Genomic DNA, 22724 nt, shown 5'->3' on the forward strand with positions numbered 1-22724 from the left:
AACAGATTGGTCAAACCACATTGAACGCCACTGATGTAGTTGTCTTTGAATACCAGAGCATTCACACGCGCAAGGCACCGTCCGAACGAAGCTAGTGGTCGACACTCAGGTGACAGATCCTGACAAAGAGAAACATGGAGACCCCGAGACTCCTGAGGCGCTCATGTGGTTGACAGGAGCAGAAACGCCATGATGAACTCGTGTCAGATGCCTGTCAAAACTGTACCCCGTATTCTGTCGTCTAGTGAACTCAACGGCAATTCCGATTGCGCCGTACAAACCATTCAGATCGAGTGCCCAATGTGGTATTTCCAACCCTGTTTCGTTTCCCTATTGGCAGTAATGTTTCTGGAAAAAGCCATTCAGAAACGCTTCACAATGGAAGGGAGCACAGCAGGAAAAAGGGACTGGCGGCTACAAGGTAACAAGCACAGGGGATCTCGTCCATCACAAACTAGCCTGCTCGGCTAGCGTGGGGAGCGGCTCCAAGGTCCAAGGTGCTGAAAGAGCTGGCCAACCGCCCAACAGCTGTCCAGGAGTGGAGGCTAGCGGTTGACAACCCAGCACTTTCACACTCAGAGAGTGCTAGCGAGTCCGAGCCGTCCGTACGATCCAGCGGCTGCGATTCGTGGGGTTACCGAGGCGGACAATCCCTTGCTGTTGCCCAATTTCCGTGTGAGTGCAGACCTGTGGATAACGAGCAGTAGTCCCTGGTCGATGGCGATTGATGCCCAGCACTAGTCCGGCAGTATCGAGGAGTACTCGGTAGACCTGAAGTTGTGCAGCAAGTATCAAGACTGTGGGAATTGCAATCATGGCGACGGTTGTACCTTGCACAAAGCGTCTGAGTAGAGTGTGCAAGGTTATTCGAGTCCAGCCACGATCGGTGGGGTGCCGAGGCGGCAAAACAAGGTCGACGGGACGAACAGGGATGTGACAGCCGGGCGCAAAATCGACGAGACTTGTGCTTGTACGGGGTACTCGTACCGTAGGAGGGCAAAATGAGGGCCAAAGAGGCGCAGGAGGCAAAGGAGGCGTACCGGTCGAGGCTGAAAGGGGAAGGGATCCTGGGAAGAGTTCAGCAGCTGGCGACATGATCGACCTGACACTTGGCCAGCGAAGGATCCCATTGGAGCTGAGGTTAGAAACATGGACACCCTCAGGGATTGAAAGCCGTAATGTATGTACGGAGTAAGTGACCGAAGATGAGTGAGGTCTGGAAAGGAAATGGGCGCCAGCATGCGCAGCTTGTCTCTCCAACAGGCGACCAAGCCAGCAAGCGCAAAGCCGCCGGAGCTTCTTGTTCGGAGGATGGAGGAGGCATGGATGGGCACTACGAGTAGTGGCTAGATGGCTAGAGGGCTAGACAGTGGACGGAAAGAGGACAACGATGGAGGAACTTGCCTTGCTTGCCTTTGGGGGTGCCAGGGTGCCTTGGAGAAATGATCTTGATCGAAAAACCCCAGCCATTTCAACCCTCTTGACCCTCCGAGCCTCCAAGCACGACCAACTTCCCTCCCGCCTGCCCTGTACGTACCACCCAATTGCCCCCATTACCACTGCTAATCCCGCTACTACTCAGAACTTCCTTTCGATCTTCAATAATCTACCGACCATCCCATCCAAAAACCTGTGTGCCTCTTCACATACCAGCTACTGTATCGCATGTGCTGTATCTTGCGACCTCGACGCGCCTCTCCCTATCTCCATCTTTAGATGAATCCAGTTGCCTACAGCCTGCTATCGATCGTTTGAAACCAGCCTCCCGGCTTTCAATTCTCCGTATCTTGTCGACCGTCATCCATTGCCCCCGTTCAGCCGCTTCAATCTTGTCGCTCGCACGCTTGTCCAACCCGCTGCTCTTTTGCGCGCGACTGCTCGCCCATTCCATCTCGAGAATCATCTTGACCGCTGCTCGCCATCTCTTCGCATGATTTTAAACTTATCGGCTCCCCCCATCTGCGCGCACACCGAAGAGCAGGCCTCTGCAGGCCAGTCCGTCGCCCCACATGAGTGGCAGCGCTGCCACTCGGCCCTCGCCAGGTATGGTCCGACCTTTCACTTTCAGTATCTCAATCGGGTCTCTGATCCTGCGACCTGTTGGGCCGCGATGGCGCACTCTTGTTTCTAACATGTCTACATCTAGGCGCCTCCCTGCAAGGACAAGAAACCACCGCCAATGACGCCGCTTTCACTGCTGCCAACACCTCACCTCAAGCTGCTCCTGAAGCTTCCCAACCTGCAGAGACCATGACAGAAAAGCCTAAACAGCAGCCATCGCTTGTCAAAATCCCCTCTCGTACATCCTCGAACCAGAAGTCTTCTGACCAAACTACCGTCCCGACCCCAGCCGTCCCTGATGAGCCACCTCCATCGCCCAGGCGAGGTTCGAAGCGAAGTCTTCTCAGTAGAAGCAGGAACAATAGCAGAGGTAGTCGAAGGTCGCTTAGAGCAGCTCGGGCGGCCGAGACCACGAAAGAACCTGTTCCTCCTCTCCCACAGACGGCCGCTCCCAAGATCGAGAAGAAAGCACGTAGCGGGTTGCTCGCCTTCCTGAACTGCTGCAGTCCATCCGATTACCCTGATGACACCAAATCAGACGATCCCGATGTTGCAGCCAAGAAAATCAAGATTCAACCGCAGCTTCAAAGAACGGCTAAACCACAAGAACAAAACGAGGTCGTGGAGAACGAGAAGGTTTTGGAAGGCAAAACACCCGTTGGCGACACGACTGCGCAGGGAAAGGCTGGGGAGGAAGGTAACGTAGAAGTCGTGGATAAGAAGGAGCCTGACGAGTCACGACCGAGGATATCGCGTGAGGAAATCTATCATGAAAAGGTCACAGTTCCTGGCATGAGCGGCACAACACCATCCACAAACATCACTGACCAAAACATGGCATCTCATGGCGATGAAGACCCGATCCGGTCGACCACCGTTACTGTGCCTGAGCCTTCGGCAAAACCAGATGTCAACGTGATAGCAGCCACACCCACTGAAGCGGAACACCCTTCCGAGCCCCAACGATTCGAGGACAACGAGAAGACAGCTGCTGACGTGGAAATGGCAGATGCCCCTCCTGCTGTTCCAGTTGTTGATGAAGAACCCTTGGATGAGCCACCACAGCCTGCTGAACTGCAACCACAAGTGCCTTTACCTCCACCGCCGCCGTTGTCCAAACGACAAGAACAGTTTGCTCCCCAAGAGGCTGCCCCCATTCCAGAAGCCTCACCAGAGAAACAATCATGGCTGCTGCCTCCTGTGCAGCCTCATCTGAAGGGACGCAAATGTTTGATTCTCGACTTGGACGAGACCTTGGTGCACAGCAGCTTCAAGATCCTCAATCAAGCCGACTTCACCATTCCCGTCGAAATTGAGGGTCAGTACCACAATGTCTACGTGATCAAGCGACCGGGTGTGGACACCTTTATGAAGAGGGTTGGCGAACTTTACGAGGTGGTCGTCTTTACTGCTTCTGTTTCGAAATATGGAGACCCTCTGCTGGATCAATTGGACATCCACCACGTTGTTCATCACAGGCTCTTCAGGGAGAGCTGTTACAATCACCAAGGAAATTATGTCAAGGTAAGTTTTGCTTACAAGCCTCATCCCACGCCAATATTCAGAGCTAACACTTTCCCAGGACCTGTCACAAGTCGGTCGAGATTTGAAGGAAACTATCATCATCGACAACTCTCCCACCTCCTATATTTTCCATCCCCAACACGCCGTTCCAATTAGCTCTTGGTTCTCGGATGCGCACGACAACGAGCTGCTGGATCTAATACCAGTTCTTGAAGATCTGGCGGGACCGCAAGTACAGGACGTAAGCTTGGTCCTGGACGTGGCTCTGTGAGCTCCAAAAGTCTGTTATCAAGCGTTCAGTACGGCCGTCTTCACTTCGTTTGTTCGTATTAGAACGGTATATGATTGACAAAAAGTCTGTTTGGCATTTCTAGCGCGGCGTCTATTGACTTAATGCTCTCGATGCTGGGTAGACATCACCGAGTACGGATGGACATCTTGTGGATATGGGAGCCAGGCCTGGGGAAAACAGGGTTCCAAAAAAATATAACCCGTCAAGAAAAAATATCGACTCTTAATCGCTTTGGGAAGGTCTTTGCGTCTCTTCAGCAGTCCGAGATTCTGACAGCCTGGTCTGGAAGCCAGTGAGCAATGGCCATTTGAGATACCAGTTTGGTAGGGCACAGGCTTTTTTTTTCCTTTGTTGTGTCTTTGAGATTGAATTGCATATCGGCAGGCAGGCATGTGATTCTGCCCAGGTGGGACAGAGATATGTTGATTGCGGCGAGTGAGCGTCCCGAATGTCATGGGGACGTGTTTGGTGTTTCTGAGGACATATTGCTTGTACAGTCCAAGACGGCTTGTACTTGAAGAGGTGTTCAGAAGAGCTTCGGTAGATGGGAGAAAGGTGGAAATCGCTCGTCTTTCGAAGACAGTGGTGCATTGAAGGGTCCTTTGAAGAATTACGCCAGATTACAAGCACTGCGAGGGAGTCGTTGCGGCACTTAAGAGTGTTTGATGTTCATGTCTAACAAATGCTCTCTCTCTATCCTGGTGAAAGGGGAACACGCGGGTCGGCGTCGTGGGACACTTATAAGTACAACGGACAGGTGACCGAATTCTCCATTCGAAAACATATTAGTTTATGTCGAGAATCCAAATATTTTCGGCCGGTCATGGCACACTGGTCAGATGCTGCAGCAGGAACCAGCTAGGATCGTTGAAAGTGGTTTTATATCTATACTTGTAGTTGCTCGACAAACTGCCTCACGTACCGGCCAACCTCGTCCGGTGCCTCGACGCAGTGCCAGTGCCCGATCCCTTTTAGCACGACCAACTTCTTCTTCTCCGCGGTCGTGCCCAGTTCCTTGAGAATCATCTCACAGCCAGCCAGTGGGGCGGACTTGTCCTGGTCACCTGCGATAATCAGCGTCGGGCACTTTACCTTGGCGTACTCGGGGGGAGTGGCGAGTTCGATGGCGCGGCAGTTTGCGCAGTATCCCTCTGGAGATTGGGAGAGGAGCATTTCCCGGATGAGGGCTTTCTGGAGAGCCGTGGCTCCGGGTCCCGTGGCGGCGTTGGGGATGGTGTTGGCCATGGACTCCATGCCCTGGGACTGGACGGTGGGGATGCGCTGTTTGAAGACGTTGGCCACAGCCTCGCTCGGGTGGACGGGCCCGATGCAGATTCCGGCCACGACGCGGTCGGGCGACGTGGATGCCAAATACGTCGGGACCATGCCGCCCATGGAGTAGCCCAGGACGATGGCTCGGTCGACGCCGAGGCGGGTGAGGAGGCCGAGCACGTCGCTGGCGATGGAGGGAATCGAGGTCTCCGTCCCGGGCTCAAAGGTCGAGCGTCCGGCGCCGTAGTTGTCGAAGATGATACATCGGTACGAGGTCAAGAAGGGGAAGATGGGGAAGTAGTAGTTCTGCGTCGAACCGAGTCCGTGCACGAAGATGAGGGTGGGTGGTGACGATGACTGCGACGACGACGACGACGATGCTGGGGCTATGTCTGTGTAGTGTAGCGAGTGGCTATTGATGGTCGCGAAAGGCATGATGTTTGCGCTGATTCGTGATTGTGGTGTTGACTCTTTTGGTTTTCTCCTCGCAATGGCAACCTTTTTGATATTTACTGGGACCACAAGAGATTGAGACACGGCCCTTTTCCTTCGCCTGGTATCGTTGAATATATGGGCACTTCTGTTCTGTTAGTTCTCAACTTTTCACCTGCTTGTGTTGGGAGGGGACGTCGATGTCGTCAAGTTCGGAAGATGCAACCGACGAACTTGGAATATCTGGAGGGTCCGGCCCGAAGACGTTTCCACACATCTGACACAACTTTGATATATCACGTCGGATAGCATATTCTACTCGCCTCACAGAGCGTATCAAGCCCTTTGTCCTCAATGTTTTGTACGAGGCACTCGCTCCCTATATACTTGTTCGTATCGGATCAGATGCACTTGGCCGGACCAACCAATCAAGCCCCTTGTGAAACGAGAATGTACGAGGTACCGTTGTACTCGGTTTACTCGTAAAGGCGTAGGCCGCATCGCATGCTCCGTACGTTGTCCAGTCCAGAAGGCGACTGTGGTGACTGGTCGTGCTGGTCCAACTGCGCTTTGCAGGGCATGTTTCAGACTAGATTGAGAGGTAAGTCTTGGCATGTTGGGATTCTCGGTCCTCTCGGCGATGGCGGTCATGGCAAAAGAGGCGAATCTTCCATTGTCTCTGACAGGCAAACAGGCACGACAGGGTAGGTAATGCTCCACACCTTTGTTGGAGGCATGAGTAGTCAGGAATCCAAACGAGATGCAAAGAATAGAAACCGTGAGGGTTTGTCCGTAAGGTGTCCTGGCCTGCCTGGGTGTCTGGCTGAGTCAGAGGGGGCGAGCTGGAACTCACTGGGAGTGAGTCTGGGGGGAAGGGCATTGGATCTTCGATGCCCCCAATGCTTCAATTGCGGGCTGATCTCAAGGGCACCAAAGGGAGCATTTGGCACACCTGCCCCTTAAACATTTAGCCCAGACGCTTGCCTGATGGCCGCCAGGTGCCGCCTGTACCGCCCATTCTGAGTCGCTAGCACTTGAGGCCCTTGGAGGCACTGGAAGCCACTAGGCCCACCAGCTTGTCAATCCCACCCTGGCGATCCGCCATCCGGACACGCGTTGACGTGATCCACTAATCACCATTTTGTCAAGGGCCCAGCTGGTCCTGGTGGTCCGGGAGTTCCACCCAACGTTTTCTCCTGCCCAGAAGGGGACTGTAACAGAGAAGCAGGCGAAGTTGAAAGAATAGTGAGGAGAAAGAGAGAGAGAAGAGACAGACAGATCAAGATCCAGGCGCGGACGAACAACACACCTCTACTAGGTATCCTGGTCTTTCGCATTCTGCATCTGCGATTTTAATATTACACACCAGATTTGGCGTCTTGCAGGCCCATTGTGGTGCGCTCGCGAATCCCCATCTTCTGCTCTCCCGAAGCTTCGACGGAGCCCCAGGTTAGATGGGCACGTACCTACTGTACGAGTAGTTGCTCTCTCACACCACACGACCTTATCTCTTCTTCCTGCTCCTCGTCTTCTTTTGTTCTCACTCTCTCTTCCTACCAGCCGGCCATCGGTGCCGATTTCACTCGCTAAATATTTAATTCTGTCATCTTCACAATGTCCCCAGACGTCCGGCTCCACGTCTCCTGGCTGAGCCGCGTGGTCATTTTGTTCTCCTGCCTGTCACACGCCTTCTATATCCCAGGTATTGATCTGTCCGCCCTCGGCTCCGCCAACGATTAGATACCAGGCACTGACCAAATGTACAGGCGTGTCAATACGGAGCTATCGGGACGAAGAGAACGTACCGCTGCTTGTGAACAAGGTCTACTCGGATAAAAGTCAGCTTCAGTATGCGTATTTCGACTTGCCGTTCGTCTGCCCTCCCACCGGTAACAAACACCATGGCTCCTCCTTTGCCAGCGGCCATAGTGTCCCCCTCAATCTGGGCGAGGTTCTCCGGGGCGACAGGATCAAGACTTCGGACCTGGAGATCATCATGGGTCAGGACATAGATTGTCAGTATCTGTGCGATCGCGTGGTGGGCCGGAAAGAGTTGAAATGGGCTCAACAGCTGATTGAGGATGAATACATCACCGAATGGATTCTCGACAATCTCCCCGGAGCTACCTCGTTTGTCACCGTCGATCGGACTCGGAAGTACTACGCATCAGGGTTCAAAATGGGTTACAAGGACTTTGATATCGTCACTGGTAAAGAGATGTACTATGTCTACAATCACCATACGCTCGTGGTCCGATGGCGGCGGGCTCCGGGAAAAGCTGGGGATAATGGCGGCAAAGTCATTGTTGGGTTTGAGGTCTATCCCAAAAGCATTCACGCGGGACAGCGCAATGAGACAGGCTGCCCGCTCGATGTGTCGGGTGAACAGGAGCCGTTGACCCTCTATATTCCTGGCAACACTACCAATTCGATGGAACAGTATGCGGATTCATCCTACATCCCTGAAAGCCCCATTGACATGGAGGACGGCGCTACCATGACAATCCCATACACGTATTCGGTCTACTTCTTCGAGGAAAATGGAGTGGAATGGTCGAACCGGTGGGACCTCTATTTCAATGACCAAGCCGAGAGTTCCTTCACCCACTGGCTGGCCATTGTCAACTCCCTAATCATATCAGGCATTCTGGGCGCAATTTGCATCGTCATCTGGGGACGGACAATGCAAGGAGATGTCAAAGGTCGAGGTGACGGACTCTTGGAAGAAGCCCGATTGAAGATCGGCAAGCGCGAGAAGAAAAAGTCAAGCAGCGGGCTGCTGGAGAAGATCTCAGACAACGGGCCCGATGATGAGCTGTCTTCGGACGAGGAACTACTTGAAGAAATCACCGGCTGGAAACTTCTGCATGGCGACGTCTTCAGGCCTCCGCCGTACGGTGGGCTCCTAGCTCCCTTGGTTGGATCTGGAATCCAGCTGGTCTTTGTCATCGTAGGACTGCTGGGTCTCAGCTGCGCTGGCATCCTGAATCCGAGCTGGCGCGGAGGGTTCTTGAGCGTCGGCGCCGGACTCTTCGTGTTCGCCGGTGGGTTCTCGGGGTATTTCTCTGCGCGGGTCTACAAGACCTTCGGCGGTCAGAACTGGCGCAAGAACACAATGATGGTGAGTTGTTATTTAGCTGAGACTGCTGGTTCTCCTGTGCTGACTGAACGAACCAGACTGCACTCCTCTTCCCGGGTCTCTTGTTTACCCTTGTCTTTGTCCTCAACCTCTTCTGCTGGGCACAAGCATCCTCGACCGCACTACCATTTTCCACTCTCTTGGGGCTGGCGTCTTTGTGGCTGCTGATCCAGCTTCCTCTTGTTCACCTGGGGTCCTATTGGGGCTTCTACCGATCACCTGGCTGGGAACACCCGACCAAGACCAATGCGATTCCTCGTCAGATCCCGCCACAGGCATGGTACATGAAACAGCAAATCACACTCGCTCTGGGCGCTGGGCTGGTGGCCTTTGCTGTGCTCTTTATCGAATTGATGTTTGTCTTCAAATCACTGTATCTGGACAAGTCATCCTACTACTACGTCTTCGGGTTCTTGAGCATCATCTCGGCTCTCCTGTCCATCACCATCGCCGAGACGGTCATCATCGCAACTTACATACAACTTTGTGCTGAAAATTACCACTGGTGGTGGCAGTCGTTTTTCGTGGGGGGAGCTTCGGGGTTTTGGATCTTTGTGTACTCGGTGTGGTACTATGCCACACGCCTACACATTGACGGATTTGTGAGCAGTCTCTTGTTTTTCAGCTACAGCGGCCTTGCTTGTGCAGTGTATTCGTTGGCAACGGGCACCATTGGGTTCCTGACAGCGTACATTTTTGTTCGACGGATATACGGGGGCGTTAAGGTGGACTGAACATCATTCAGTCCTCATGATTTCTTCCGACTTTTTCTCTCCCCACAAGGGCTCGCCAGGGGGAGAGTGATATCTTATGATAGACGGGCAATAAGGAAGGGTCTAGATTGTATAGCAATTATCCCGACCATATTCGACTAATACGAGAACCATGAGTTGAGAAGCTTTTGCACCGTCTCACCCCATCGTCAGAGAAGGGCGTGCACGGCGTGCGTCAAGTATTGGCAAGGACGACAGGAAAGACCCTGCAGGATCAGATGCGGTATATGTGTCACGGGAAAATCTGCTGTTCCATGTTAGGCCCCAGGCTGACATGAGTGCGAATTGGAGCTGGAATGTGATGGGGAGTAGTGCGCACGTGGGTGGATATTGCCCAGAAACTCCATGAGGAAATGTCAGTACCATAAAGTGAGATGACATGAAGATTTTTTTTTTTTTGGTTTTGAACTTGGCCTAAAGGTTGTCGTTCAATTTGACTTGAGAATACGCCAGGAAGGGTGGATTACGGTGACAAAGAGAAACTGAAAATAGGAGGGATGTTGAGCGACAAAGTCATCGGAGGGCGTAAAGGGTGGAGTTGAGAGGACAAGGCACCAAAGGCCAGGCATCCACTTTGCTTACTTAGCAACTACCTCCAGGCCTACAAGGGGTACTAGAAGAGGGCGGAATGATAACTAAGGGGCGCTCACCGAGGCTGGTTACCGACTCATAGGCCCACGCTTGGGGGAGAGGGACGTCGCCAAAACCCACATGGAACTTGTCCCCAGGGCACGGGTCAATAGGCGGCTGTCTCCCCGTGCTCCCTTGCAATTGGTTTACTTGAGGCCTAAGGTATAGCTAAGGGCCCAAAGTATACGCGGGGTGGAGTTTGGGGACCCATTATTTGCCCAAATGATTGTTACCGTCTATGGTCCGCCCTTCGCATCGCATCATTCGCATGCAAAACTATACAAGAGGAAAAAAAACATAATTGACCATGTCAATTGCCCTTTTTCCACCCGCCATGACTCACTTTTCACGGGGCCTGGGAATCCCTTGGGGGTTTTTCCCTTTTTTTCCCACTTCTTGTACTTGTTTACGCCTTTCGATACTTCCCACAATTAATTATTGGGCGGTGGAGCTTACGAATCATACGATCCGAGGCTTGGTTCCCAATTGACAATTGTCAGCTGAGTCCGTGGTTTGTGTAGTGGTGGTGGTGGTCGTAGATGGGACTGACTATATACGGTGAACATGGCATGACATATAAATGAGAGAAGGGCATCGTTTGCTGTGTACCTGAACCCATCCTGTTTCCAGTTCTACTCCTTATCACTCTCCAATCACCCTGCGCCGAACAGCCTTCCACCTGATCAACCCACCCCCGCATTCTACACAACCACGAGAGACACGAGAGCCTATCCAAGTGTCTTGGACTGCCCGAATCTGGTAATCGCGTCGACGACAACCCCTCGTTCCCAGAGGATTGACGGCTTGGCCGTTGGCCGAAATCCCAATCGCTAGCAAGTCACCGGTTGTTATCACCGCCCAGTGATTCATCCTTGCATTTCCTGATTCCTTCTCTTCTTCCTTCTTCACTATGAGCACGCCTCGACAAATCGTCTCCGGCGAGATGCCTTCCTTTCTCTCCTCCGCAGTCCCTTCTTACTCGGCTCGGTCTCGATCGTTGGCCCTCCCGTCCTCCTCGAGGCGAGGCTCAGCAATTGCTACGGCGATCGGACTACGTAAGAAGAGCGAAATCGACATCGTCCTAGAAGGCGACGCGGAATTCGTTCACTCGTACGCCACATATGACGAGATCAAGGGCCGCGTGGACATCAGATTCGAGAAGGACACTTCTTTCGACGACGTCAGTATCACATTCGAGGGCCGGAGTTGTACGTACGTCGAGAAGATTGCAACCACTGCCCCCACAACGGGTCGCACGACAGGGAGACATACGTTCCTAAAAGTGCAACAGCCGATCCCCGAAAGCCTCTTGCCGGAAGGCAGCACCTTCGAGGCCGGTGTCACTTACTCGATCCCCTTCACATTTGTCGTCCCCGACAGATTACTCCCCTTCATCTGCTCGCACAAAGCCGACAATGAAGAAATCAGGAAACAACATTTGCAGCTGCCCCCAAGCCTGGGCGATCCCAGCGTCTCCGGAGACGGTCGTACGCTGATGGACGACCTTGCACCAGACATGTCCAAGATCACCTACAGCGTCCGCGCCAGAATCACCAGGTGGAACGCCGTCGGCAGGCTGTTGGAGCTGGCCGACAAGGAGGAGCGCGTCAGGATCATTCCTGCGAGAGAAGAAGCGCCCCCGCTGAACACTGACGACAACCTGTCGGACCATGTCATGCGCAAGGAGAAGAGTGTCAGAAAGGGCCTCTTCAAGATCGGCAAGGTGGGCAGTTTGACGGCCGAGACGACTCAACCCAGAAGTCTCCGCCTTCCGCACCCACAGAAGCGGCAGACAGAACCTGTTTCTTCAATGGCGACCATCCATTTGCGCTTCGATCCTACCTCTCCAGACGACGTTCCTCCTCAGCTGGACTCTATCGCCAGCAAATTGAAGGCCTACACATTTTTCGGCGCTGCCCCGTATAGAATCATTCCAGAGGTTCGAAAACATGACAATTGGTCCGTTTTGCATGGTATCTATCCAGAAACCGTCGCCCTATCGTCCCGTTGTCTATCGACTGTCTCTTGGGTCCGCCACGATCCTTCAGACCGCGGAAGCTTCTCTTCGTCGGATCTTTCTAGACGACCATCGGGCTATTCTACGACGTCGACATCATCGATCCCGGAACCGACGTGCACGTATGAAATGGGCTCGCCTTTCTACACCGCCACTCTGCCGGTTCCGATCGCACTTCCAACGCCATCGAGCAGCGGCCGACCCAGAGTTTTTGTGCCGACATTCCATTCTTGTATTGTTTCAAGGACTTACTCTGTTGAGCTGAACATTTCCTTTCGTACTCCAGGTGCCAATGTCTCAAGCAGCCATATTACTCTCAAGACACCTATACAGGTGTCGGCGGAAGGAGGAGCCCCGCCCGTTCAAGTTCAGGAAACGGACGCTGCGATCGCGGCGGAGATCGAACAGCAATTCGGACTGTACGAAGCTCGCCAACTGGAAGAAGCTGGCTTGGGCCTCGAAAGTCCAATGTACGAAGAGCCTTCTCCAGCGATGCTTATCCCCGGCACCCGACATCTGAGTCTTGCGGACCATGCCGCAATCCCACCCCCTTCGTTCACAGCACCAGTACTTCACTCGGGCGTCGATGCCGGCGCACCACCCGAATACCGCGCTGGATCTGCTTTCAACACATACAGCGCGAGGGACAGGCCGGGAGGACCTAGAACCCAAGCTGTGAGTCTCACTGCTTCCAAAGCATAGATCCCTTGCTTTTCCCAGTCTCACTATTTCTTCTCCCGAAGATCGCCCCCATTATGCCCTTCTTTGTGTAACGAAGAGGGGTGGAAGAGAGTGAACAGAAGCTGAGAGATACGTGGAGTTGCAGTTGGACGAAGAAGGGGATGATGACACCGAAAAGGAAGATGAGAAGCCGCCATCGAGACGGGCCCAACATCGCACCAGGGAGACATGGACAGAAGAGCATTACGCACCAGAGAACGGGAGCTTGGCCTGAGACGCTGGAGTCCTCCCTCCCTCCCTCTCTCTCTCTTCACTAAGCATCGAGCTTCTTCCTCCTTGCTTGCTTGATTGCCTCTTTCAGATGACTCACATAAGTCGCTGCAGGAATATACCTGGGCGTGGCAAAGACGGCCAGGCTCGAGATATTCAAGACCTCCGCTATCGCTGTCGGCCATGGTCATTCTCGCACTGTGAGAGCGGTACCTTGCAACGTTATTGAGGTTGACCGACCGTCTTTCATTTACGCACAAAAGTTACTACTACTCCAGCGGAATGATCTGGTGCCTCGACCGAGCCGAGTTATTTATTCTGTTCTGGATTTTGATCTATGTTTGTTTGGAATCTGGGTTAAGAAGCCGATCGAATCTTTCCCGGGTATCTGAGCATGGTATTGGCGTTTTTGGACTTGAGGTTGGATGACATTTGCAATCTGGAAAGAAGAACAAATGACTGAATGAACGAGTAAGAGAAGGGATCAACTCCCCGAGCCCCTTCACAGAACAAAGGGGGTGCTTTGGTTTTTCTGGGATTATTATAAGACCTCTGAGGAGGAGGGGGAGGTAGTGGGAACGGCACCGGGAAGCACCAAAGCTGATTGAATTTTTGCGCAAAAGAGATACCCTTGAGATTGGTTTGATTTGATTTGAAATTTTTTTTTTTTCATAGTTCGTATGTGTGTCGCTTTCTTTCTATACCTGGAATTGAAATGATCATCTATTGGATCTTTTGTATTTGTCTCTGATCCGTCTCGTCCTTCTGTCTCGTCCTTTGTCGGTCTCCCTGTGCTGCTGCGGCCGCTCGCCAGCAGCGACTTCGGACGTGGCCTCTGATCTGGTGGAAGGGCTTTGGTCTTGTGTCTCTCGGATTGTGCAGGCTGCTATTGAATCGTATTAGGAAACCAGCGCCCTACTGTAAAGCTAGCGCCAGCTAGCTATACTGACCTTCTTCGCGCGTCGCCCTTCAGCGTTCTTTCTCCTTCTCTTACTATAAGACTGGTGTCTTGGTGGTTGTTCCCCGTTCATCTCGTGTCCCTCGCCTCGCCTCGTGTGGGCCGAGGATGGACCGGCACGGCTTTCCCCCCGTTCTATATTGGAGAACTGGGAGGAGTCGCATCTATGTATGTCGCTATTAGTTTTGGGCGTCGTCGTTTCGGGTAACTAGCTGTGGGTTATTCTGTGCGCCGAGTGAGGGATGCCCGTCCACCTACCTAGGAAGTAGTAAGTCGTGATCCCTGCGACGGTCAACGTGCGGTTATTTCGTCTCCCGTGGGAGAATTACCTTGTCCGAACGCGAATAATAATACCACCTCTTAAGGTACTTCTAGTCTAGGTAGGCAGGCAGGGGTTCCCGACAAAAAAAAAAAGGTGGGACAGACCACAAAACTATTAGGGCAAAACACGCCCTCGTCAACACTACTTCTACGAGGTACACCTTTAACTATGGGGATAATTTTATAAAACTCTGGGGATCGATAGATTGTCTCCATCTGTTATACCTGTATAAATCTTAGACTTGAAGAATACAACGTGAATTATAGGAGTATTGCCGTAAAGTCTCTGTATTAGCACCTATTTTGTGTCTGTCCCACCGTTTTTGTCGGGACCGCTGGGCAGGTAGGCCTTCTGTAGCCTAGCTATATTCAGCATCGGATATGGTGTCTATACCTTCCTAGAAAGGACTTCGTATGGAGGAAGGTCGTGTGGCTAGGCCTTGTACGGGGTTAGCCGTGGTGCTTCTACTGGAAGGGTCTTGAACGGTCTGGTCGTAGTCGAGGTTATTGTACTTAGATGTACCCGAGGAATGGTGTTGTGTGGTGTCATGTTCCATGTCGGATATGGGATCTTCCATGAGGGGTTGTTGTTGTGTGCCTTAGCCGTGCCAGGTATCGTATTGTGCTGCTTGGTGATGTGCGTTGTTGTGCATGGCCCTTCCTGCTCGACCGCGACCTCGACCTTGACCTCGACAGCCAAACGGCATCTCAACGATGTCCACTCTCGTGGTCTCCGAAACCTCCATCTTGATCACACCCGGCTTTATATCCTCGGGATGGTGATAGCGACACATGTGGGTCCGGCACCATTTGGCGAAACGTCGCCAGGGTGATAGGGCATTCTCTTGGGAAGGTAACGACCTGTGGACCACGAATGTGGCCAGAGGCGTGGTGTTGGACCCAACGAGGATATCATCCTTCTTCTGTTCTCCGGTCCCGAAGATTGTGCTAGGTTCTTCCTGGGTCAGCCCATCGCCCACGTCAGGGCTAAGGTCTAGCCAGCTGTATGCATCATTCATCGCCTTGGCTGTTGGCGAGGTGTGTGCTTAGCCTCGACCTTGATCCCCAAAATCCTCCAGCACCTCGGTCAGGGCCTCTATTTGGGGCTCATCGCGTTCCGTCTCTTGTTGGGGTCAATCTCCTAACTTCGCTCTCTTCAATCGATAGATCCTTCATCCAGCCATCCGTCAAGCCATACAGACAGAGAGACAGATAGACAGATACAAACACCACGAATTCTGCTTGTGTTCACGAGTGGACCGACCTCAATCTTCACAGGCCTTTTGGCGACAGATCTGTATGCCTTCGGAGTCGTCTTTGGAAGTCTTACAATCCCCCTACTGGTCTATGCGGCGGTGAGTCCGACTCAGCCTCGGTCCCCCCAACCCTCAGCAGACAGTTTCATTTGGCACAGCCAGAGATGACCACAGCTTGCTGGTACAGGTCTTCCCACAACTTCATGTCCGAATCAGTCGGTAGAGTTCTGATCTCTCGCGTCTTATGTCGTCGAGGTCTTCTTCGCTGATGTCTGCGACAGCACCGGATCCCTCCTCCACAGCGGCGCGGTGTTTCACGGCTCTACCATGCCATTCTTCTTCTGCCAGCGCAGCATGCTGGTTCGGCAGAGTCGATGTATATGCCATCACCGGCACCTACGCCCTCGGCCTCCTTTTCGAGCCGGGCAACGACCCGGGTAGCTTTCGCCCTATCTCGGGCGTTGAGCACATCGAAGAAGTCTTCCACCGCCTTGTCAATTTCCGGCCTGATACCCCAGTGACAGGGTCCCGCCAGTCTCTTATAGTTTCAATACCCAAAGTTGGCTCGTCGGAGTCTGTGTGCGTGTCCTCGTCCTCGCCTGCGCCCTCGGTGTTGGCCTGCGGCGGCTGCGGCTGCTCGGTAAGGCTCGTAGTGGATATGCTGACGCTGTCCAGTTCATCGAATGCCTGGCGCAGATCATCGCCCATCGTGTCCAGTTCATTCCCCGCCATGTAGCCTAGCCAGAGCTTGGAGACCCCGGCGTATGCACGCTCCTCATCTTCTGTCGGGCTTCCCGGTAGAGTTGCGAGGTATTCTCCGACATTCCCAGTGAGGAGAGCATGGAGGGTCACGAGCATGCGATCGCGCCGCTCACGTTCTCTCTTCTCTGTCTGGTAGAGATCTTCGAGCTCAGCGAGCTTGTTATGACAATCGTCGGTTTTCTGAGCCAATGTTTGGCTCAGACTGACCGGCCTCGCCCGCCCCCAAAGTTGCAACCGTGTGTCGGAAACAGGGATCTTCAGCCGTGTATGCCGGCCCACAATGTCATTGAAATACCCACCCTTGGGCATTTTCCTGCTCGACTCTTCCGTTTCGCTTTTGTTCCCTCTTCAGGAACCTTTCGACTTCCAAAGCTGATCCTTGGGTCATACAATGGATGACACAACCCTTCTCTTCACTTCTTTTCTTACATCTAATTGTTATTTTCTTTTGGTCTTAGCCAAACCAGTGGGTCGACTTCCATAGTCGTCTCTTCTCGATCCTGGAGCTCTTCCTTTCCCTTTCGCTCTTAGGCACTTTCTCAACTGAGAACGAGAGCGGCAACAAGTTGGGCGACGACCCAGGACTCCAAGTCGAGTAGGTCGTCGATTCCGCCTCGAATGGACCTTTGTGCGGCCTTCTCGGGAGAGATATCTCTTCCTCTTTCTTATCTCCTCTTTGCTCTCCCCTCTCTTTTTTCTCGCTTCTTCCTTCCGTTTCCCTTTTTTTTTCTCTTCATTTTCTTCATTTTTCGCACAAGCGGGGAACAAGCAATTCGTCGAAGCCCATAAGGTCTTGACTTCTAGAACAAAGAGTATACCCTTTCGTTTCTAGCAACGCTACTAACAAAGCCAAAAAGATCGTGTGGCCATGCAAAGTCAAATCCAGCGTCAATCAACCTTGACGTTGGGGGGACACGAGAGGCAGAATTTCTTCGACAAGAGACTCTTGAGATTGTCAGCCCGCTGGTCTAGTGCGACCGCATTGTTCAACCTCTGCAACTGGACTGTATCCGTCCGGCTAGGATCGAGTCTTGCCGTCTAATTCCCGGGAATGCAGGTATCAGTAACCATCTGACAGTTTTGATCCTTGTTTTCTTCCAGAGAGATTCCTGGAGATATTTTCATGACGAGGGAATCGGTATCGATGAATGTAGATCCCTGTCCTGTTGTAATCCCTTCAAAGTAGGTCAAATGATCACTGATATGAGCCAAGTGACAACTAGATATTGTCTTGGATCGATATTCGAAGGCGTTCCTGGGCGAGATGTAGCATTTTCATACTTGTACCAGTGGGTTTCTTCTATCTTGTCGTAGTTGGCTGGTTTCGTCTCATTGTTGGTCCAATCCGGAGGCTTGAGATTCTTATCAAACTGTTCAGCTAATTCAACCTCGGCGAGAGCTGCTTTCGTGCGATCCAGTTCGTTGTGTTGAGGAGGATAGATGGTGGAAACTGGTGGCAAACCGATTTCTTTTCGGTCCTGGGTTTCCAAGCCTCAGCATCGCTACAGTATCGCGGGCGGCATTCGCAACCACTGGAGGTGACTGGCCGTACCTGGCCTGAAAGGGATAAAATATTCATGGACTCTGGATAAGGATCACGCTGCTACGCAGGCGTATCCATATAATACGACAGTTGTAATTTGGTGATATGGGTAAGCGTACTGACAACCATGTACTGGCATGGACATATGCTGAGGTTGTGTGTATGTCGCACACAGGAACAGAACCAATTGTCAAGCGAGCCGCGTGTTCACTAGTGTTCTGCAAGTTGAGTGTTTCCTAAATCCAGCTTTTTGGTAGTCTTGCTGTCTCCTCAGTGTTCATCGTTCGCTCGTCGATTGTTAGAACGGGAGCCGCTCGGGATCGATATGGATTATCCACATGCTTTCCCTGGTGGCCAACGGGGAAAGAACAGGATGCAATGCCATGATCGGCTGTATAAGGAAATTTCGTCTGAGTTATCCTGATATCGTGGATGAGATTATTGTTTTATTGATAGTCTCCGGGGTTTTTGGTTTTTGCGTATCAGTGGCGCTTTCTCTTGCCCGCGGATGAGCTTCTCCGCACAGACTCTCATACTCTTTGGTGTAGTTGCAAGGACGACATTTGAGCCCTGATATTTGCAGGGAAAAGCACAGTCATCAAGTGTACTCGATCCCAGTCGGCTTACGACTGTGATCAAGAGTGCAAGACAGCGAAACAGTGGTGTGCCAGAAGCGAAATGGTTGGTGTAAAGATAAGAATGGACGGTGATGATCCAGCCTAATCATGGGATCGTCATCGCGCTTCGACGCGGCTAGAACTGCCTTGAATGCGATGGTCGTCAGAGGTCTGTCTTGCAATGTTTCCTTGAGTCGTATGTAAGTGGTGAAATTGTGTGGACAGACTGAGGAACCAACCACCCTTGCAAGACTTGACGAAAGTAATATCAGATCTCAGACGATAGCCGAAGGCTGCCGGCGGATTGTGTAAACATATTATAGAACGGGATTTGGTTTCGCCTGATGTGGAATCAGGATACTTACACCCTGCACCGCTGGAAGGTACCCGTCCATCGCAGAGCAGAAAACACATATATCTGGATATGGGTCATGAGACCCAAGACGCGCGAGACAGTGGTTTTGAAGAGGGGCGATCTTCTTATTCCTGCCCATCCTGTACTCAGCGGATGGATTAATGCCGCATTTCTCCCTCGCGATGAAACCGATGAGCTTCCGGTCAAGAGAAACCCCGAGTAATGCTTTGCATGGTGGCGCGCACCAAAGAATGTTATCCTCGAGGAGATCGTCCGGTCGCACCCCTCAGATACTGTGGACGCATGCCATGCTCTTCACAGTGGGAAGATATATACGATGAAAGGGTCAGATGTCTGTCGAACAGTAGGGGTCATCTATACAAGGCTTTGTGGGGTCAAATAGGGTTCAGGAACAATCACAGCAGGTCTCGCGAAGCCGGAAAGGCTTTGTGAGAAGCACGGAGGCCGCTTCCCCAAGCTAGCTAAGGCTTGGTCACCGTTGGATTTCTGATAGATCATCTTGGACGACTGAGGCCGCAGATGAAGCTTGATGGGTTGTGGGGTGGTCGGCAATCGAGGACCGATACAGTTGTGCGAGTCCCGGAGGCTTGTCGACAAACTGAGCGGTTGAACAAAGGTGCTCCCTGTCAACATCGAAGACGCCCAGCCCAGCCGCAATACCAGGTGGGGGATTCAAGTCGGTGAGGCTTTGATATAACCTGGTCTTCAGGCTCGGTGAGAAGCCAGTAGAAAGACCGTTCTGACTGGGAGGCTGAAACCCGTCGTTGCGTTGGACGCGACAGGTCATAGTCTTGGGCTGAGGTCGTCGTCTCGACTGGAGATTGCGAACATTGTAGGGATCTTGGAGCTTTGGATCGGGAAGCTGATAGTTCACCTTCACATCAAAGGGGCTTGCGTGTTGGGCTTTCTCGAGAGTGGCATGGGACGAGAAGACAACATCGACCTCCAGCTGCTCTGCATTGCTGGAGACAGTGGTGTTACGCGTCCTGAATGAGAGTACAGGGCCGAGGGATTGAAGCTTCTTTAATACAGCAGTTGATTCACCCAGTGTGCCTGGAGCTGGGGAGATGACAAGTCGAGCGGTCAGGTGCTGCATTGGAATCTTTGTAATCGACATAAAGGCCTCTGCGTTGTCCACCTGGGATTGGCGTGCTTGAGAGATGGATCGAGATGGAAGAACAGAGAGTAGGATGTCTTTGGTGCTGGTGGGGGCAGACAAGGTCACACAGCTTTCAACCACAACAAAAGGGGGAAGGGGGAGAGCTCGAGTCTGTGAGGTTGTGGATGTTGGAACGCGTTGGCAAGTTTGTCACGGTGTCACAGCATGGCATGGCACGCTAGCCGCATTTAGAGAAACAGGAAGAACCTCGTGAGGGAGTTGTTCCGATATTTAATCCGGTCTCCTTGTTGGGCGTTCTGCGACGGCAAGCACGGCCTGCAGAGAAGGAAGGCGCGCCCGTCTGCACATAGGCCTTGGCCCCCCTCCCTTCCCCAAAAATAGAGGTCACACTCCCAGGGTTCAAACGGCTGGACTCTATTGCAGGGAGCATGACCTAGCTACAATCAGTCCCCCAGCATGCATCAAGTTCGCATACTGAATATCGGTATTTGGGATTGACTGAATAAGAGAAAACTTTATCGTCAATGCAGCAACATCTGCCAGAGAGTTGGTTACCCTTTCTTGCTTGCCCAGTCATCAGAGTTGAGCGACTTCAGATTCCTTTTTGGGGGCGAAGTCGAGCCACCTCCGGCCCCCACTTTACACCCAGTGCCTCAGTGCCTCAAGGCTTGTTGGGCGACCATTCGCTCAGCCCACTAACAAGCCTCCCCAGCGCCCCTCCAACAATGTGCCAGAGCCCTGATGCCCTAACCGTCCTGCCCGTTCCAGTGCCCGCGTGCCTGGATCTCTCTCGACATGACCTACAGTAGTTAGAGCTGACGAGATCCCCGAGTCCTGTAACCCAGCTGTCTCAATTATCACACTCCTGATCATCGAAACTCATCGTCTCCTTGATTCTATCGTTTGTATACATTCGCTTTTCCTTCTCTCGCTCCGTTGAATTCATATCACCCCATCAAATTCAATCGTCCAAACCAGGTTGCATCCATCACACAGGCCTATACCACCTGACACTGCCTACTACTGCCTTGGCTCGCCAGCTTCGCCCGCTCCAGACGCGCCCTGGACCAATCCTCACCTTCCACTGCCCCCCTCCTGAGTTTCAGCCGCAAGCCCAACCGAGAGAACTCTTTTCGCTCTTTGACCCAAGCCATTACTCTTGACTGACCCTCCTGCCGCCTTCAAGTCTCTTCAAGTCCCATACCTGTATCACCGAGACAGTCTTCGACGGTCGACGTCGAAACGTCGCTGAGCCGGACCACAACCCCCAAGAGTTGTGGTAGCCCAGATCAGTCAAAAGGGATTTCACCTCCGCTGCGCTTCAAGCCGTCAAAATTCGCGCTCACGAGTCTCGCGCTTCCCTCCTCGGAGGTCAGGCTGACAATTATCACCCATTGCCCGGAGGCTATCACCATCGCGAGGGTTATGCGATGAATGATTTTGATAAGAGAAAATCCATATCAGTCATGTATCGGCCAAATTCAAAGTGGACATGGACTTTCTCCATTATTGCCCTAGTCCAGGCAATGATTATTCTCGCATTTGAGAGGTAGGCTGATGATTGTCTGTTGAACGTCGGATCAGTGCTAATGGTTTTCCAGCTATGTCTTTGCCCATTTCCAAATTCATCTCGAAGGCATACCTGGCACCCTGACCTCGTCTCGTACGATTCCAACCTTTTTAACCTTGTATATTTTCGGGTTTTTGTACCAGCTAGTCCTTGTTTGGGACGCTCTGCGAATGAAGAATACCATCCAGGTCATTGGCCTGGTGATGTACAACGTCGGCCTACTCATCTACGGTTCCGTCCAGATGGATCAGATCAGGGATGCGATTTTGACACTGGCTGAAGATGACTACATCCGCAAGAACATTTGGTCAGATACCGAACCATTTTTGATCGCCATTCCCTGTATTCTAGCGGTGGGGACAGTGCTCATGGCCGGCTGTGCCTGGAAACTGTACGACGAATTTGCATGGACAATCTACAAAAGGATTTCGGCCGACCTAAGGATGAAACGACGCTACCTCCAATACCAGGTCTACATCGCCCTGTTGAAGTTTGATTTCTTCTTCTTCCTCGGGTTTACTGTCCAGTTTGTGGTCATTGTCACCCAACGACAAGTCGAGTTCGCCCTCACCATTGCCGCTATGCCTATCACCATTTTCATTCTTCTAGCAGCTGCGTGGTTCGTCCGCAAAGAGTCCCTATTCGGCACCATTGTTGTCATTGTAAGTGTACACATCCAATCCCGCCGCTTTGGGCTCCTCCCTAACCTTGTATGCAGATACTTTACTTTGGCGGTCTGGCCTATTTTATTTTCAAGATGGTCCGCATGTACTCGCCTGGATGGGAGGGTCCCTATCTCCCAGCTCGAAAGGAACTCACCACCTTCGCTGTGCTGACCATCATTCTGATTCTTGTCACAATCACGTACGCCTGCATCTGTGCACACAACTATAACAAGGGACTGAAGCCCTACGTCAACAAGCCGCAGACGGTCGAGGATGACGAGAAGCCTATGAGCGGAAGTGCTTATGCTCCATTCGCAACGGAGATGGCACCATCTGGCAGTGGAAAACTACCCGCACCAAGACCCGTTGCCAGTCGGATGGAAATTGACTAAACGAGATGCCAAAAGCTGTGTGTGTGTGTGTGTGTGCTTTTCCTTAGTGGATA

At 52.4% G+C, this 22724-nt stretch overlaps 8 protein-coding genes across 8 annotated transcripts; 4 read left to right on the forward strand and 4 right to left on the reverse strand.

Annotated features, from left to right (window-relative positions):
* Positions 1-2009: 2009 nt before the first annotated feature.
* Z517_00422 (uncharacterized protein) lies at positions 2010-3856 on the forward strand (the record flags this gene model as incomplete). Its single annotated transcript, XM_013433388.1, has 3 exons — positions 2010-2043; positions 2147-3585; positions 3644-3856. 3 exons carry the CDS (start codon positions 2010-2012, stop codon positions 3854-3856), a joined length of 1686 nt encoding a protein of 561 aa, XP_013288842.1.
* Positions 3857-4762: 906 nt separating this feature from the next.
* Z517_00423 (uncharacterized protein) lies at positions 4763-5584 on the reverse strand (the record flags this gene model as incomplete). The annotated part of the gene is made up of 1 exon (XM_013433389.1): positions 4763-5584. One exon carries the CDS (start codon positions 5582-5584, stop codon positions 4763-4765), a length of 822 nt encoding a protein of 273 aa, XP_013288843.1.
* Positions 5585-7195: 1611 nt separating this feature from the next.
* On the forward strand, positions 7196-9454 carry Z517_00424 (uncharacterized protein; the record flags this gene model as incomplete). The annotated part of the gene is made up of 3 exons (XM_013433390.1): positions 7196-7283; positions 7348-8702; positions 8759-9454. The coding sequence occupies 3 exons, from the start codon at positions 7196-7198 to the stop codon at positions 9452-9454; spliced, it is 2139 nt and encodes a 712-aa protein (XP_013288844.1).
* A 1579-nt stretch (positions 9455-11033) lies between these two features.
* Z517_00425 (uncharacterized protein) lies at positions 11034-12842 on the forward strand (the record flags this gene model as incomplete). The annotated part of the gene is made up of 1 exon (XM_013433391.1): positions 11034-12842. The coding sequence occupies one exon, from the start codon at positions 11034-11036 to the stop codon at positions 12840-12842; it is 1809 nt and encodes a 602-aa protein (XP_013288845.1).
* Positions 12843-14969: 2127 nt separating this feature from the next.
* Positions 14970-15389, reverse strand: Z517_00426 (uncharacterized protein; the record flags this gene model as incomplete). The annotated part of the gene is made up of 1 exon (XM_013433392.1): positions 14970-15389. One exon carries the CDS (start codon positions 15387-15389, stop codon positions 14970-14972), a length of 420 nt encoding a protein of 139 aa, XP_013288846.1.
* Positions 15390-16022: 633 nt separating this feature from the next.
* On the reverse strand, positions 16023-16697 carry Z517_00427 (uncharacterized protein; the record flags this gene model as incomplete). The annotated part of the gene is made up of 1 exon (XM_013433393.1): positions 16023-16697. The coding sequence occupies one exon, from the start codon at positions 16695-16697 to the stop codon at positions 16023-16025; it is 675 nt and encodes a 224-aa protein (XP_013288847.1).
* Positions 16698-19396: 2699 nt separating this feature from the next.
* On the reverse strand, positions 19397-20041 carry Z517_00428 (uncharacterized protein; the record flags this gene model as incomplete). Its single annotated transcript, XM_013433394.1, has 1 exon — positions 19397-20041. One exon carries the CDS (start codon positions 20039-20041, stop codon positions 19397-19399), a length of 645 nt encoding a protein of 214 aa, XP_013288848.1.
* A 1469-nt stretch (positions 20042-21510) lies between these two features.
* Positions 21511-22671, forward strand: Z517_00429 (uncharacterized protein; the record flags this gene model as incomplete). The annotated part of the gene is made up of 3 exons (XM_013433395.1): positions 21511-21593; positions 21646-22276; positions 22333-22671. The coding sequence occupies 3 exons, from the start codon at positions 21511-21513 to the stop codon at positions 22669-22671; spliced, it is 1053 nt and encodes a 350-aa protein (XP_013288849.1).
* Between the last annotated feature and the right edge of the window lie 53 nt (positions 22672-22724).

Source organism: Fonsecaea pedrosoi (genome assembly GCF_000835455.1).
Source record: "Fonsecaea pedrosoi CBS 271.37 unplaced genomic scaffold supercont1.1, whole genome shotgun sequence".
NCBI lineage: Eukaryota > Fungi > Ascomycota > Eurotiomycetes > Chaetothyriales > Herpotrichiellaceae > Fonsecaea > Fonsecaea pedrosoi.